Source organism: Chlorocebus sabaeus, chromosome 11, assembly GCF_047675955.1.
Source record: "Chlorocebus sabaeus isolate Y175 chromosome 11, mChlSab1.0.hap1, whole genome shotgun sequence".
NCBI lineage: Eukaryota > Metazoa > Chordata > Mammalia > Primates > Cercopithecidae > Chlorocebus > Chlorocebus sabaeus.
Window position 1 is genome coordinate 77,433,636 of NC_132914.1, and position 16,553 is coordinate 77,450,188.

At 38.2% G+C, this 16,553-nt stretch overlaps 1 protein-coding gene across 2 annotated transcripts in view; it reads left to right on the forward strand.

Annotated features, from left to right (window-relative positions):
- The window catches only part of OTOGL (otogelin like), a 170,997-nt gene that overhangs the window by 17,954 nt on the left and 136,490 nt on the right, over positions 1-16,553 (forward strand). For both annotated transcript variants that reach the window (XM_008004119.3, XM_073020969.1), the window contains exons 7-8: positions 7,855-7,976; positions 11,448-11,653. In XM_008004119.3, coding sequence (XP_008002310.3) covers positions 7,855-7,976; positions 11,448-11,653 — 328 coding nt within the window. The remainder of the gene's footprint in view (positions 1-7,854; positions 7,977-11,447; positions 11,654-16,553) is intronic.

Consider the following 16,553-nt stretch of genomic DNA (forward strand, 5'->3'; position numbering starts at 1 on the left):
TTATTATTATTATACTTTAAGTTGTAGGGTACATGTGCACAACGTGCAGGTTTGTTACATATGTATACTTGTGCCATGTTGGTGTGCTGCACCCATCAACTCGTCATTTACATCAGGTATAACTCCCAATGCAATCCCTCCCCCCTCCCCCCTCCCCATGATAGGCCCCGGTGTGTGATGTTCCCCTTCCCGAGTCCAAGTGATCTCATTGTTCAGTTCCCACCTATGAGTGAGAACATGGGGTGTTTGGTTTTCTGTTCTTGTGATAGTTTGCTAAGAATGATGGTTTCCAGCTGCATCCATGTCCCTACAAAGGACACAAACTCATCCTTTTTTATGGCTGCGTAGTATTCCATGGTGTATATGTGCCACATTTTCTTAATCCAATCTGTCACTGATGGACATTTGGGTTGATTCCAAGTCTTTGCTATTGTGAATAGTGCTGCAATAAACATACGTGTGCATGTGTGTTTATAGCAGCATAATTTATAATCCTTTGGGTATATACCCAGTAATGGGATGGCTGGGTCATATGGTACATCTAGTTCTAGATCCTTGAGGAATCGCCATACTGTTTTCCATAATGGTTGAACTAGTTTACAATCCCACCAACAGTGTAAAAGTGTTCCTATTTCTCCACATCCTCTCCAGCACCTGTTGTTTCCTGACTTTTGAATGATCGCCATTCTAACTGGTGTGAGATGGTATCTCATTGTGGTTTTGATTTGCATTTCTCTGATGGCCAGTGATGATGAGCATTTTTTCATGTGTCTGTTGGCTGTATGAATGTCTTCTTTTGAGAAATGTCTGTTCATATCCTTTGCCCACTTTTTGATGGGGTTGTTTGTTTTTTTCTTGTAAATTTGTTTGAGTTCTTTGTAGGTTCTGGATATTAGCCCTTTGTCAGATGAGTAGATTGCAAAAATTTTCTCCCATTCTGTATGTTGCCTGTTCACTCTGATGGTAGTTTCTTTTGCTGTGCAGAAGCTCTTTAGTTTAATGAGATCCCATTTGTCAATTTTGGCTTTTGCTGCCGTTGCTTTTGGTGTTTTAGACATGAAGTCTTTGCCCATGCCTATGTCCTGAATGGTACTACCTAGGTTTTCCTCTAGGATTTTTATGGTATTAGGTCTAACATTTAAGTCTCTAATCCATCTTGAATTAATTTTCGTATAAGGAGTAAGGAAAGGATCCAGTTTCAGCTTTCTACTTATGGCTAGCCAATTTTCCCAGCACCATTTATTAAATAGGGAATCCTTTCCCCATTTCTTGTTTCTCTCAGGTTTGTCAAAGATCAGATGGCTGTAGATGTGTGGTATTATTTCTGAGGACTCTGTTCTGTTCCATTGGTCTATCTCTCTGTTTTGGTACCAGTACCATGCTGTTTTGGTTACTGTAGCCTTGTAGTATAGTTTGAAGTCAGGTAGCGTGATGCCTCCAGCTTTGTTCTTTTGACTTAGGATTGTCTTGGAGATGCGGGCTCTTTTTTGGTTCCATATGAACTTTAAAGCAGTTTTTTCCAATTCTGTGAAGAAGCTCATTGGTAGCTTGATGGGGATGGCATTGAATCTATAAATTACCTTGGGCAGTATGGCCATTTTCACGATATTGATTCTTCCTATCCATGAGCATGGTATGTTCTTCCATTTGTTTGTGTCCTCTTTTATTTCACTGAGCAGTGGTTTGTAGTTCTCCTTGAAGAGGTCCTTTACATCCCTTGTAAGTTGGATTCCTAGGTATTTTATTCTCTTTGAAGCAATTGTGAATGGAAGTTCATTCCTGATTTGGCTCTCTGTTTGTCTGTTACTGGTGTATAAGAATGCTTGTGATTTTTGCACATTAATTTTGTATCCTGAGACTTTGCTGAAGTTGCTTATCAGCTTAAGGAGATTTTGGGCTGAGACAATGGGGTTTTCTAAATATACAATCATGTCATCTGCAAACAGGGACAATTTGACTTCTTCTTTTCCTAACTGAATCCCCTTGATTTCTTTCTCTTGCCTGATTGCCCTAGCCAGAACTTCCAAAACTATGTTGAATAGGAGTGGTGAGAGAGGGCATCCCTGTCTTGTGCCAGTTTTCAAAGGGAATTTTTTCAGTTTTTGCCCATTCAGTATGATATTGGCTGTGGGTTTGTCATAAATAGCTCTTATGATTTTGAGGTACGTTCCATCAATACCGAATTTATTGAGCGTTTTTAGCATGAAGGGCTGTTGAATTTTGTCAAAAGCCTTTTCTGCATCTATTGAGATAATGATGTGGTTCTTGTCTTTGGTTCTGTTTATACGCTGGATTATGTTTATTGATTTGCGAATGTTGAACCAGCCTTGCATCCCAGGGATGAAGCCCACTTGATCATGGTGGATAAGCTTTTTGATGTGTTGCTGAATCCGGTTTGCCAGTATTTTATTGAGGATTTTTGCATCGATGTTCATCAGGGATATTGGTCTAAAATTCTCTTTTTTTGTTGTGTCTCTGCCAGGCTTTGGTATCAGGATGATGTTGGCCTCATAAAATGAGTTAGGGAGGATTCCCTCTTTTTCTATTGATTGGAATAGTTTCAGAAGGAATGGTACCAACTCCTCCTTGTACCTCTGGTAGAATTCAGCTGTGAATCCATCTGGTCCTGGACTTTTTTTGGTTGGTAGGCTATTAATTATTGCCTCAATTTCAGAGCCTGCTATTGGTCTATTCAGGGATTCAACTTCTTCCTGGTTTAGTCTTGGAAGAGTGTAAGTGTCCAGGAAATTATCCATTTCTTCTAGATTTTCCAGTTTATTTGCGTAGAGGTGTTTATAGTATTCTCTGATGGTAGTTTGTATTTCTGTGGGGTCGGTGGTGATATCCCCTTTATCATTTTTAATTGCGTCGATTTGATTCTTCTCTCTTTTCTTCTTTATTAGTCTTGCTAGTGGTCTGTCAATTTTGTTGATCTTTTCAAAAAACCAACTTCTGGATTCATTGATTTTTTGGAGGGTTTTTTGTGTCTCTATCTCCTTCAGTTCTGCTCTGATCTTAGTTATTTCTTGCCTTCTGCTAGCTTTCGAATGTGTTTGCTCTTGCTTCTCTAGTTCTTTTAATTGCGATGTTAGAGTGTCAATTTTAGATCTTTCCTGCTTTCTCTTGTGGGCATTTAGTGCTATAAATTTCCCTCTACACACTGCTTTAAATGTGTCCCAGAGATTCTGGTATGTTGTATCTTTGTTCTCATTGGTTTCAAAGAACATCTTTATTTCTGCCTTCATTTCGTTATGTACCCAGTAGTCATTCAGGAGCAGGTTGTTCAGTTTCCATGTAGTTGAGTGGTTTTTATTGAGTTTCTTAGTCCTGAGTTCTAGTTTGATTGCACTGTGGTCTGAGAGACAGTTTGTTATAATTTCTGTTCTTGTACATTTGCTGAGGAGTGCTTTACTTCCAATTACGTGGTCAATTTTGGAGTAAGTACGATGTGGTGCTGAGAAGAATGTATATTCTGTTGATTTGGGGTGGAGAGTTCTATAGATGTCTATTAGGTCTGCTTGCTGCAGAGATGAGTTCAATTCCTGGATATCCTTGTTAACTTTCTGTCTCGTTGATCTGTCTAATGTTGACAGTGGAGTGTTGAAGTCTCCCATTATTATTGTATGGGAGTCTAAGTCTCTTTGTAAGTCTCTAAGGACTTGCTTTATGAATCTGGGTGCTCCTGTATTGGGTGCATATATATTTAGGATAGTTAGCTCTTCCTGTTGAATTGATCCCTTTACCATCATGTAATGGCCTTCTTTGTCTCTTTTGATCTTTGATGGTTTAAAGTCTGTTTTATCAGAGACTAGTATTGCAACCCCCGCTTTTTTTTGTTCTCCATTTGCTTGGTAAATCTTCCTCCATCCCTTTATTTTGAGCCTATGTATGTCTCTGCATGTGAGATGGGTCTCCTGAATACAGCAGACTGATGGGTCTTGACTCTTTATCCAGTTTGCCAGTCTGTGTCTTTTAATTGGAGCATTTAGTCCATTTACATTTAAGGTTAAGATTGTTATGTGTGAACTTGATCCTGCCATTATGATATTAACTGGTTATTTTGCTCGTTAGTTGATGCAGTTTCTTCCTAGCCTTGATGGTCTTTACATTTTGGCATGTTTTTGCAATGGCTGGTACCGGTTGTTCCTTTCCATATTTAGTGCTTCCTTCAGGGTCTCTTGTAAGGCAGGCCTAGTGGTGACAAAATCTCTAAGCATTTGCTTATCTGTAAAGGATTTTATTTCTCCTTCACTTATGAAACTTAGTTTGGCTGGATATAAAATTCTGGGTTTAAAATTCTTTTCTTTAAGAATGTTGAATATTGGCCCCCACTCTCTTCTGGCTTGAAGAGTTTCTGCCGAGAGATCTGCTGTTAGTCTGATGGGCTTCCCTTTGTGGGTAACCCGACCTTTCTCTCTGGCTGCCCTTAAGATTTTTTCCTTCATTTCAACTTTGGTGAATCTGGCAATTTTCACCCTCACTTTCAGGCACCCCAATCAGATGTAGATTTGGTCTTTTTACATAATCCCATACTTCTTGCAGGCTTTGTTCATTTCTTTTTCTTCTTTTTTCTTTTGGTTTCTCTTCTCGCTTCATTTCATTCATTTGATCCTCAATCGCTGACATTCTTTCTTCCAGTTGATCGAGTCGGTTACTGAAGCTTGTGCATTTGTCACGTATTTCTCGTGTCATGGTTTTCGTCTCTTTCATTTCGTTTATGAGCTTCTCTGCATTAATTACTCTAGCCATCAATTCTTCCACTTTTTTTTCAAGATTTTTAGTTTCTTTGCACTGGGTACGTAATTCCTCCTTTAGCTCTGAGAAATTTGATGGACTGAAGCCGTCTTCTCTCATCTCGTCGAAGTCATTCTCCGTCCAGCTTTGATCCGTTGCTGGCGATGAGCTGCGCTCCTTTGCCGGGGGAGATGCGCTCTTATTTTTTGAATTACCAGCTTTTCTGCCCTGCTTTTTCCCCATCTTTGTGGTTTTATCTGCCTCTGGTCTTTGATGATGGTGATGTACTGATGGGGTTTTGGTGTAGGTGTCCTTCCTGTTTGATAGCTTTCCTTCTAACAGTCAGGACCCTCAGCTGTAGGTCTGTTGGAGATTGCTTGAGGTCCACTCCAGACCCTGTTTGCCTGGGTATCAGCAGCAGAGGTTGCAGAAGATAGAATATTTCTGAACAGCGAGTGTACCTGTCTGATTCTTGCTTTGGAAGCTTCCTCTCAGGGGTGTACTCCACCCTGTGAGGTGTGGTGTGTCAGACTGCCCCTAGTGGGGGATGTCTCCCAGTTAGGCTACTCAGGGGTCAGGGACCCACTTGAGCAGGGAGTCTGTCCCTTCTCAGATCTCAACCTCCGTGTTGGGAGATCCACTGCTCTCTTCAAAGCTGTCAGACAGAGTCGTTCGCGTCTGCAGAGCTTTCTGTTGTTATTGTTTACCGTGCCCTGTCCCCAGAGGTGGAGTCTACAGAGACAGGCAGGTTTCCTTGAGCTGCTGTGAGCTCCACCCAGTTCGAGCTTCCCAGCAGCTTTGTTTACCTACTTAAGCCTCAGCAATGGCGGGCGCCCCTCCCCCAGCCTCGCTGCTGCCTTGCTGGTAGATCACAGACTGCTGTGCTAGCAATGAGGGAGGCTCCGTGGGTGTGGGACCCTCCCAGCCAGGTGTGGGATATGATCTCCTGGTGTGCCTGTTTGCTTAAAGCGCAGTATTGGGGTGGGAGTTACCCGATTTTCCAGGTGTTGTGTGTCTCAGTTCCCCTGGCTAGGAAAAGGGATTCCCTTCCCCCTTGCGCTTCCCAGGTGAGGCAATGCCTCGCCCTGCTTCAGCTCTCGCTGGTCGGGCTGCAGCAGCTGACCAGCACCGATCGTCTGGCACTCCCCAGTGAGATGAACCCAGTACCTCAGTTGAAAATGCAGAAATCACTGGTCTTCTGTGTCGCTCGCGCTGGGAGTTGGAGACTGGAGCTGTTCCTATTCGGCCATCTTGCTCCGCCCCCGGATTTTTCTAAATTGTTTTTTATTTCTTTGATTCCCTTTCTTTTGTTTATTTGAAGTCTTTCATGTCACAGACTTTCATCAAATGACTAATGATTCATGAATATTTGTTCACATTTGAGAATAAGGCTCTAAAAGTGAATTGGAAACTCTGGATATATACATGGGGGCTTGTTGAACTAGTGTGAGAGTGAGCAAGGATCTTCTTGTTTCATTAGATAAGCCCCCAAATATTAGTAACTATATGTCTTTTTTTCCATTTTGTTTCCCGAAAGAAGAATCCTCCAATATCTAGTCTGGGGTCATGTGGCTGGATTCCTGGATCCTGAGAACATTTTAGGCCTACTCTTACCTCAGGCTTTTGTACTTGCTATTTCCTTTGCCTAGAATGATATTCCAGATATCCCATATGGCTTGCTCTCTCTCATACTCCATCTTTACTAGAATTTCATCTTTTCAGCAAGGCCTTCCTTGGCCACTCACTCCGAAATTGCCCCCAGACATTGACACATACACACCGTATCCCCTTTCCCTGCTTAATATTTCTCCTTAATGTCATCTAATATAGTATATATTTAGTTTCACATAGCCATATTTTCTGTTAGCTGTTTTCCTCTAATAAAATACAAGTTTCATGAGGGCAGATATTTTGTCTGCTTTGTTGACTGATCTATCCCCAGAACCTAGAACAGTGCCTGGTACATAATAAATGATCAATACAATTTGCTGATTAAGCATAAAACTAATATGCATTAAATTACTACAATATTAAAACTATATTATTGAGGCTGGGCGCAGTGACTGACACCTGTAATCCCAGCACTTTGGGAGAGGCCGAGGTGGGTGGATCACTTGAGGTCAGGGGTTTGATACCAGCCTGACTGGCTAACATAGTGAAACCCCATCTCTACCAAAAAAATATAAAAATTAGCCAGTTTGATGGTACACGCCTATAGCCCCAGCTACTCGGGAGGTTGAGGCATGAGAATCACTTGAAACCAGGAGGCAGAGGTTGCAGGGAGCTGAGATCACACCACTGCACTGCAGCCTGAGTGACAGAGAGAAACTCTATCTCAAACAAACAAACAAACCCCAAAACCAAACCAAACAAAAAACCCCTATACTAGTGATAATTTTTAAAATCACTTTTAGGCTTAGAAAGTTCTTTTCCACCTCTATAGTTGTAATCTCTGTTTTCTTTCTCTTATGTCACGGTTTAGACATTTATACTTCACTTTTTGGACCTTTTGAAATTAATTTTGGTATAGGGTGAAAGAATCTAAGCTTCCTCTTCTGTTTTCTTCCTTGCATTCTTTTTTTTTTAAATTAATTTTCCCGTTAATATTTTGAAAAAGAATCTCTCTCTTCCCTAACGTATCTGGCAATACATAAAAATAAAATCAATTTTATTTTTAGTGAGTTCATGGTCACTTTTCAACCTTTAAATATTGCTTTGTGTAGCACTCCATTCGAAGCTCTGTTTTATGATTCTCTAACTGGTAAAAAAATATGGACATAACAATGACAAACGTGTTTCTTTGTGGTGCTCTACAGTTTTACTATCAGAACTAATTTCTCCCAAAGCATACCATATACCTTGAGAATATTAACAGCCAACATGTGAAGATTCAAATCGTTCTAAAAATATGCTGATTAATTTGTATTTTAGGAAGTTCATTTTGTTGCCCAATTTCTGAGGGAAATATTTCTTTTCTTCCAGAAATCCCAAATGTAGTCATAACGTTGTAAAGTGTCATGGGACTAATGAAGCTATATGATTGTAAATATACATTGTGGTTTTAGTAACTCAAATTTGTTGTTTGTTCCTATGCTTTCCTTTTGTTTTTCTCCCTTTAAGGTTCATAACAGCCCTAAATGTCTTGGTTCGGTGTATTCTTGTTATCGGTCAATCAGCTTGTTCTTTTCAAACCAAGAGGAAATTCGAATTTATGGTCATGAAATAAAAAAGAATGGAATCAGGTAGGATGTGGGAAACAGTGAAATGCCAATAACACCACAAATTAATAGAATTTCCAAACATCGCATGCTGGAAGTGAACTGTGGGGAGTAGGAAGAGAGAATTTCTTCAACAATACTTTTAAAGGTGTAACATACAGACATCAAAACTTCAGAAGGCTCTGAGGCCAACCAGGTAGTCAGGAGTACAGTAAGTTTACCCTTCCTAATGCTGTGTGCAGAATATAAATATAATATGTTTACATGGGTGGAGATGAGAGTCTTTTTTTTTGTTCTGAGAGATTCAAGAGATATCTTAAGAGTTCAACTCTTGATTCTTTTTGCCCCCTTTCTTAAATATTTTCTTCTTTCTTTAAAGCAGAAACTTAAAAATCTATTTTCTTTTATTTGGAAAGGATTCTGGAAGTTCTTTCCAAGTTTGTGTGAATGGGGTTTGGGTGTCACCCGAGATTTTCCATGGAAGTTCTGACAGACTGAGAGCCAACAACTGCCTGGCCTCGAATAGACCAGAGAGAAGCCCACTTCCGGTTTCCTATCTGCCAAGAATATGACATGAGAATTTGGGGGCAGGGATGTTTCCATATTTGGCAAAAGGTTTTTTTTACTTTTTAACCTAGAAATACTGTGGAATAATCTACCTTCCAATCTAAATAATTATAGAGAGACTCAATTTTTAATATTTCCTGGCTGGATTATGCCAGAACAAGTAAATTGTAGGCTGGAACAATTCTATTCATCATTCAGAATTCACCAACAAGTGTTTGAGCCATAGGAATACTTTCCAGCGCAATGACTTTATCAACCCATGTTGCTTTTTCTGGGTTTAGATTCCTCAAAAGGCAGCAGAAAGGGCAGTGGAGAGAGCACCAGGGGAGCCTTGAAACAGCCAGACAACCCAGAGCAGCTTCTCCCCCTGTCTGAGGCTTATTTTCTTGGTCAGCTGGGTTCTGTACTTCTCATTTTCTCATAAAAGAAAGTTTAGGCATTTGAGTAAGAAGATAATACAGTTACACATGTATTTCCTAGAGCTGAATTTAAATAGCCATTTAATATTTTCTATATGGAACCTTGGGTAATACAATGAACATTTAAAAATTTGTTATGTTTTGTAAAACAGACTTGCCATTCAGATTGATTTTCAAGAATATTCTTTATTAAAGCAGGGACATAATATTTAATTTTAACTCAGTGAAAGCATTTCTATGAGGGTTTCAGATTGTGTGATGGAAAAAGGGTGGTCTTCTTATTATTCAGCAATATTGCTTACACAAATGCAGTTCCTGGCTTGGGGCCTAACTCATAGCAAATGCTACAGAAATATTTGCCATAATAAAATCAAACGTGTGGCTCTGTGCATGAAGCTTTACTTCTCTGGATTTCAGTTCTCTCACCTGTGAAATAAGGAGTTTCATTACAAATGAATCCCTGAATACTTTTCAGCATTCAGTTCTGCATTCATTTAGGTTTACATTTTAATATTTCCTGCCTAGGTTGCATGTTTTTCTTTGACCTATTGGATATTGTCTAGTTTAAACGATTATCTCCTGTCTCTACTAGCATCCTTCTACATTATGAACTTCAGGATAATCACAGTTATCCACCTTTATTTTCAAAAATGGAATATTTAACTAAATTTACTGTTAAAGAGACCAAATGACCAAGTGACAAATGACCAAACAAAAAAGTACACATAATAGTACAACTATACTTCCATAAGATTAGCATTCCATTACTCAGAAATATATTTATAAACATGATTCACTTCTTTTAAGTATAGTTTTTATAAACTTACAAACTTAAAAGAAGTGGTATTTCTTTAATGTTATTTCATATTGACTTTTACTATGAATTCCTCATATTTATAATTTTTAATAAGAACGTATTATGGCAGTAGTTAGAGTCTCTTTTATCTATTCTCCAATTTAAACTTTTAGTTATTTTTCTATTTTTGTAAATAATTTTCTGTAAATAAGTATCTGTAAACAAATTTTTTGTGCAAATGGCTACAGATATTTTGAATTGTTTCTTCGGGAATTATTCCTTTGTTAATTAGTATGCTCAATTTTGTAGTTTTTGGTCCATTAAACCATGCTCTTCCTGGAAAGGAACTCACTAATTTGCAATTTTTGAGAGAAACATATGATTATACCTATTAACTACCCATATTATTTACATTATGGTATATAATTTTTATTTGACGTGGCTACCTTTTTAAAAAATATTTTTATTTTTATTTTTGAAATGGAGTCTCATTCCATTGCCCAGGCTGGAGTGCAGTGATGTGATTTCAGCTTACCACAACCTCTGCCTCCCAGGTTCAAGCGATTCTGCTGCCTCAGCCTCCCAAGTACTTGGGACTACAGGCACGCGCCACCACGTCCAGCTAATTTTTTTTTTTTTTTTAAGTAGAGACTCGGTTTCACTATGTTGACCAGGCTGGTCTTGAACTCCTGACCTTGTGATCCACCCACCTTGGCCTCCCAAAGTGCTGGGATTACAGGCATGAGCCACCGAGCCCGGCTGACATGACTATCTTAATAGAAATGAGTTTTTTCCAATTTCTTCAATTATTAGTACTTACTCTTTTTGGCAGTACTGATGGATGAAAGGATAATTGTGTTCTTTCAAAAGTATTCTAGGTGCTTTCAAATATTCAATTGTTTAGTTCTCTTCAGTTACCTCGTGTTACCCACTTCCTTTATATGTGCATATGCTTGTGAAAAATGGAAAAATTAGACATTGTATCAGGACCTTAAATATTTTATGTGACCCTTGTTTAAACAGGCCAAAAGGTATCCAATTTAAAAATTTTGAGTATCACCTCTATGCAATACTGCATGATAAAGTATATTATATCCCTAATATTGTACTTTGCAGTATTAAAAATGTAAGTTATAATTCATCATCCTTTGATATTTTTTAGAAAACAATGACTCATGTTGAGGTGTCATTTTAAAGATAGAAACTTGTATTTCCTTATAACCATGTTTAAAATAAAATTAAACAAAATCAGAACTCAAGCATCATGTTCATATATTTTGACGATTGTTTGTCCTTACTTCAAAATTGTTGAGCAGCATTTTTAGATCACTTTAACTCTCTGGATAAAAAATAATAAATACACTTAAGCTCTGAGTGTTCTAAATAGGCAAGGTTATTTTCCAGATTTAACAAGTCGCCAGTATTTAGCAGCTGTGTTTTTGGTTGGTTCAAAGAAGCATCTAATTTTAAGTGCAAAATCTAAATCAATATAAGAAAGCAGTATCATTTTTGTTGTATTTTTTTTAATACTAAAGTTTTCAAAAATGTTGAGATTTTCCAGAGGATGGTTGCTTTGGAGCTCTTGCTGCACAGTTTATTCAATAATTTCAAGTAATCATTTTATTTTAATTATATCTCAGTCGCTTAAAAGTATGTCATCTGTAATTGAGACTTTATCATCATTCTTAGATAGCTTTTGTTCTGTTTTTCAAGTTTAACATTGCCTCAGACAATTGGACAGGTTTTCATCGAGAAACTAGCTGACTACGTTCTTGTGAAAACAACCTTTGGCTTTTCATTGGCTTGGGATGGGATATCTGGGATCTACCTCAAACTGTCTGAGGACCATAAGGGGAAATCATGTGGCCTATGTGGAAACTACAATGACATTCAATCTGATGATTTCATAATTTTGCAAGGTAAGTGAATCAGAATAAATGCGTGGATGCCTTCTAAAACCTTCTTCTTCCCCTGACCAAGTTGTTTGTACCCAGAAGACTTGTCATAGATTGGGGAAAATTTGTGGCTGTCACTTGCCTGCTTTAGTGTTTTTAAAAAAAGGTTGAATAGGAAGATATTTTGGTGTAATTCTTGAAAACCATTAACTAGTTTACCTTTGCTAAATTAGCATGAAGCACTTACTCACATAACACATTTTAATAGAGCATTTGCTTTGTGTCAGAAGGTTGGGATACCTCTGTATCTGCTGCTTTAGGAACCTGGAATACATAATTGAACAGAACCTTTAATATCTTCAAGTTTATATTCTAGTGATTCAAACCCATTTGGGTCAAATATGTCTATGTTAGGACAAAAATTATTTTTGTATCCCTTCTTGATAGGAATAAATTGAATAATTGACAAATAATAGTTTTGCAAAAATAATCAAATGTGAACAGGAAAGTTGAATAGTAACTTGGAAAGGTTTTAGGTACCTACTAGATCATCTATTAAATCTAAGTTATGAAACTAAAAGTAAGTAATAAGAAATAGGTTCTGTATCAATTCAGACACTAGTGTACAATGGCAATAGAATAAGAGAATCACACACCATAATCATGACTTAGGTCCAAACAAAGAAGTGCAATAAAAAAAGAATACTGTTCTTAGTACCAGTGAACTTGGCTTTGAATCTCATTTCAACTTTTATAAGTTCTGTAATTTGAGGAAACTCATTTAATCACTCTTATGCTCAGTTTCTTCAGCTGTAAAATGGGGCTATAATAATTTGGAACTCACAGAGTTATCAGTAATAATAATATATCTTGATAATATTTGTAACAATAGTTTGAGCACATAGATATATTATTCCCAACACTCAGAACATCCTATAAGGTGAGTAGCCTTTTCTTTCCTCTCATTTCCTCTCCTTTCTTTTCTTTTCTTCTTTTCAAGATGAGGTCTTGCTATTTCTTTTCATTAAGATGCGGTCTTGCTGTTTTGCTCAGGCTGGTCTTGAACTCCTGGGCTCAAGTCATCCACTGGTCTCAGCCTTTCAAGTAGCTGGGACCACAGGTGCACCATTGCACCCAGCCAGTATTATTTTCTTAATTTTATGATGAGAACACAAGGTGATGTGTTCAATGTAACATAGCTTGTAACTGATACTGTCAGGGTTGGATTACAGACCTGACAGGCTCCCAATCCTATGCTTAGATAAGTTCTTGAGTAATTGCCACTGAAGCTGTAAAGTGCTATATAATACTTTTGTTTTATATTATAAAATTAATAGAGATGATTTGCCCCTATGTTATGTTGTAAAGGATGGTGAAAGGACTACATAGAGTGTGGGCTCTGGAGTCAGACTGCATGATTCAAATTCAGCTTTATCACTTATTAAACTTTATAAGTTTAATGAAATAATAAGAGCATATACTTCATAAGGGTCGCAAGGATTAAATGAGACAATTGGTGTAAAACACTTAGTACAGTACCTGGCACATAGATAATACTCAATACATTTAATTTAATTTATAGTCATCTCCAAGTATTTCTTCATAAGCCTATAATGGGGCTGAAGTAAAAACGTTTGAAAATGTCTCTACATTGCTTTGAGAAGCCTTTATTAAAATGCAAATGTTTTGCTCAAGATAATATATCATCAGGATTAGTTTACTAGTAGCTAGAGTGGAGAGCAGGGCTCCAAAAAGTCAATTTCCTCATATGTAAAATAGAGATCATGATAATGACTCTGGGAGCTTCCCAGCCAGTAAATATTGAATGAGAAAATGTAAATGAAAGTGTTTAAAAGTCTCTGAACACAATACAAATGTATAGTACTGGGATCATCTTGAAATGGTGTTTTGCACCCAGTTGGCATTTGCAATGAGAGGGTTCACAAATTTGGAATCTTGAGACTCTATTAGGAAGTAGGGTTTTGGATGCAGGCAGAATGAGTCAGATGGTAATTGCTGATTTCTTTTTCTTCTGTATCAAAGCTTCATGAAAAAAAAAAAAAAAAACTTAGTCCAGTTCTCTGTGTTAGAGTTAGAAAAGACTACTTTGGGGTAGGCCGGGTGTGGTGGCTCACTCCTGTAATCTCAGCACTTTGGAAGGCTGAGGCAGGTGGATCACCTGAAGTCAGAAGTTCAAGATCAGCCCAACCAACATGGTGAAACCCTGTCTCTACTAAAAATACAAAAATTAGCTGGGCGTGGTGGCAGACACCTGTAATCCCAGCTACTCGGGAGGCTGAGGCAGGAGAATTGCTTGAACACGGGAGGTGGAGACTGCAGTGAGCAGAGATCATCATGCCACCGTACTCCAGCCTGGACACAGAGCAAGACTCTGTCTTAAAAAAAAAAAAAAAGGGAAAGACTGCTGCTTTGGGCAACTCCTCCTGGGATGCCCAGGGAACATGGTATGGAGGTCAGGATAGAAAATAGCATCTGCTCTTGTTAGAGGCAGGAAGACTTAGATCTGAGTTAAGGGCCAGACAGACTTATACATTCCAGATAACCTGGAACATAAAATAGTTGTTCACAGTGAGCCAACTGGGCCAGCATGCACAAGGGTGTCAGTGGATTAGAAGTGGAGGAAGACTGGCAGTAGGCAATTGAACTGAATTATGGCTAAACTGGCAGAAGGCAAGAAGGATTCCGGAAAGTATATGGGAAAGACCTAAAGAAATATTTCAGCTACTTCACAATGTTATTTACTTCACAGTATAAGGCAGAGTAATTTTTTTAAAAACCTGACTTACAAAAACTTTGACAAGAAACTGCCTTTCTATTTCCTCCCATAGTATAATAATGCAAGAAAATAGCTACAGATAAGCAGTATTACCTTTAGCTTTAAGAAGCCTGATATTCTCTTGAAACTCAACCTGTATTTTGCTGATTAGAAAAGTCTTTAGAGAAAGTGAGTTTGATTGAATGCCACTAAATGCATAGTTTCTTAATGGTGATTAAAATTGCATTTCTGTCTGCATTCCAACTCATCCTTCAGGGATGACTTCACAAAGAAATTAGACTTGTCAGAATTTCTGTACACATAGGAAGAAATATAATTTGTTGTCTAGTTGAGAATTCTGTTTCCATAATTCATGTCTACATCTAGCTATGCGACAACGTAGAAGTCCTGGTCTACTTTCATTTTTTTTCCCAGCATAATAATTAATAATGCCTCCCTTTCTCTCTCAGAAATGTCCCAATATGGACAATAAATTACTCTACTTAGAGCATATTTTATACAAAGTATTTTAATTTTAGTTTAGCAGGCTCCCACACCACCATTAGATATGGATTTAAAAATCTCCTGATAAACAACTTTTAGGACCCTTGATGCAATATAAAATAGCTAAATACGTGGTTCAAAAGCTGCAATTAAAGTGAACTCTAAGGGATTGGCCAGGTTGTTTAGAAACATTAAAATTCGTATGTAAGCATTGAAATAAGTGGGTTTTTAGAAAATATTTTTGTGTCTTCAGACCTCTAAAAAATGTTTTGAAAGGAAATGTAACTATAAGTGTACTTAACAAGGACATCAGTTTTTCCATTTTTAAAAAGTATATTATAGCAGGCCCATACTTTCCTCAGTGTGCAACATTTCAGTGATATCAGAGACAAAGCAGCAGGCCAGACAAATTAGAAAGCCCTCGAATTCTTCTTGTTTTTGTTTTCCTTTTTTTCTTTTCTTTTCTTCTTCTTCTTCTTTTTTTTTTTTTTTTTTTTTGAGACAGGGTCTTGCTCTGTCACCCAGGCTGGAGTGCAGTGGCACAATCTTGGCTCACTGTAATCTCCTCCTCCTGGGTTCAAGCAAGTCTTGTGCCTCAGCCTCCTGGGTAGCTGGGATTATAGGCGTGCACCACCATGTCCGGCTAGTTTTTGTATTATTATTAGAGATGGGGTTTCGCCATGTTGGCCAGGCCGGTCTCGCACTCCTGGCCTCCCTCCTGTGATCCACCCACCTCAACCTCCCAGAGTGCTGGGATTACAGGCGTGAGTCACTGCACCAAGCCCAAAAGCCCTAGGATTCTAATAATCTCTTTAATAAATTTCACAAATTCCCCTATATGTATTCATTCACTTATTTAGCAAATATATTTTGAGTACCTACTATATGCCAGATACTACTCTAGGGATATAACAATAGAACAGCTGAGACAAGCTCTCTGTCTTCATGTAGTATGTATTGTAATGGAAAATAAGATAAACAGAGCTAAATATAATTTTTGTGAGCAATAGCAGCCATGAAAGAATAAAGGTAGAGGAAGAAGGTAAAGAGTGATGGAGCAAGTGTGTGATTGGTGCTAGTCTAGATCACATGGCAGAGAAAAGAGTACGTTAAACAGAGGCCTACATCAAGTAAGGGAGGCCACAGTGAGAAGATTTTAGGAAAGAGTGGTTTTGAAGGAGGAAGAGCAACAGCAAGTGTTCTGAGGTGAGAATGAGTTTGAGTGTCTGAAGAACAGCACAAAGTCAATATGACTGGGGTAGGTTGAGCAAGAAAAGGTGCAGAAGATATAGGAAGAGCAGAGCGGGGTAGAAGTAAGGGGAGAGCAGGGTCCAGCTCATGCAAAGTCTGCTAGGCTATGGTAAAGTTTAAGATTTTACACTAAGAGAGCAAAGCATTCTTACATATATTAAAGTCCCTCATCTTCCCAATGTTTGGTAGTGGCATGCGCACATTATTTTTCTACTTTGAAGATATTCAGAGAGAGTGGCAAACATTTGGCTTGAGATTTCTGACTCTAGTGGTGCAATAGATTGTCATCAGTTGTTGACTTGTGACCATGCCAATCTAGGTGGTGAACTCCAACCTCAAATCTGAAGTCTGTCTTACATGGGACTTTGAGATGTCATCTTGTTTGGTTTTGCC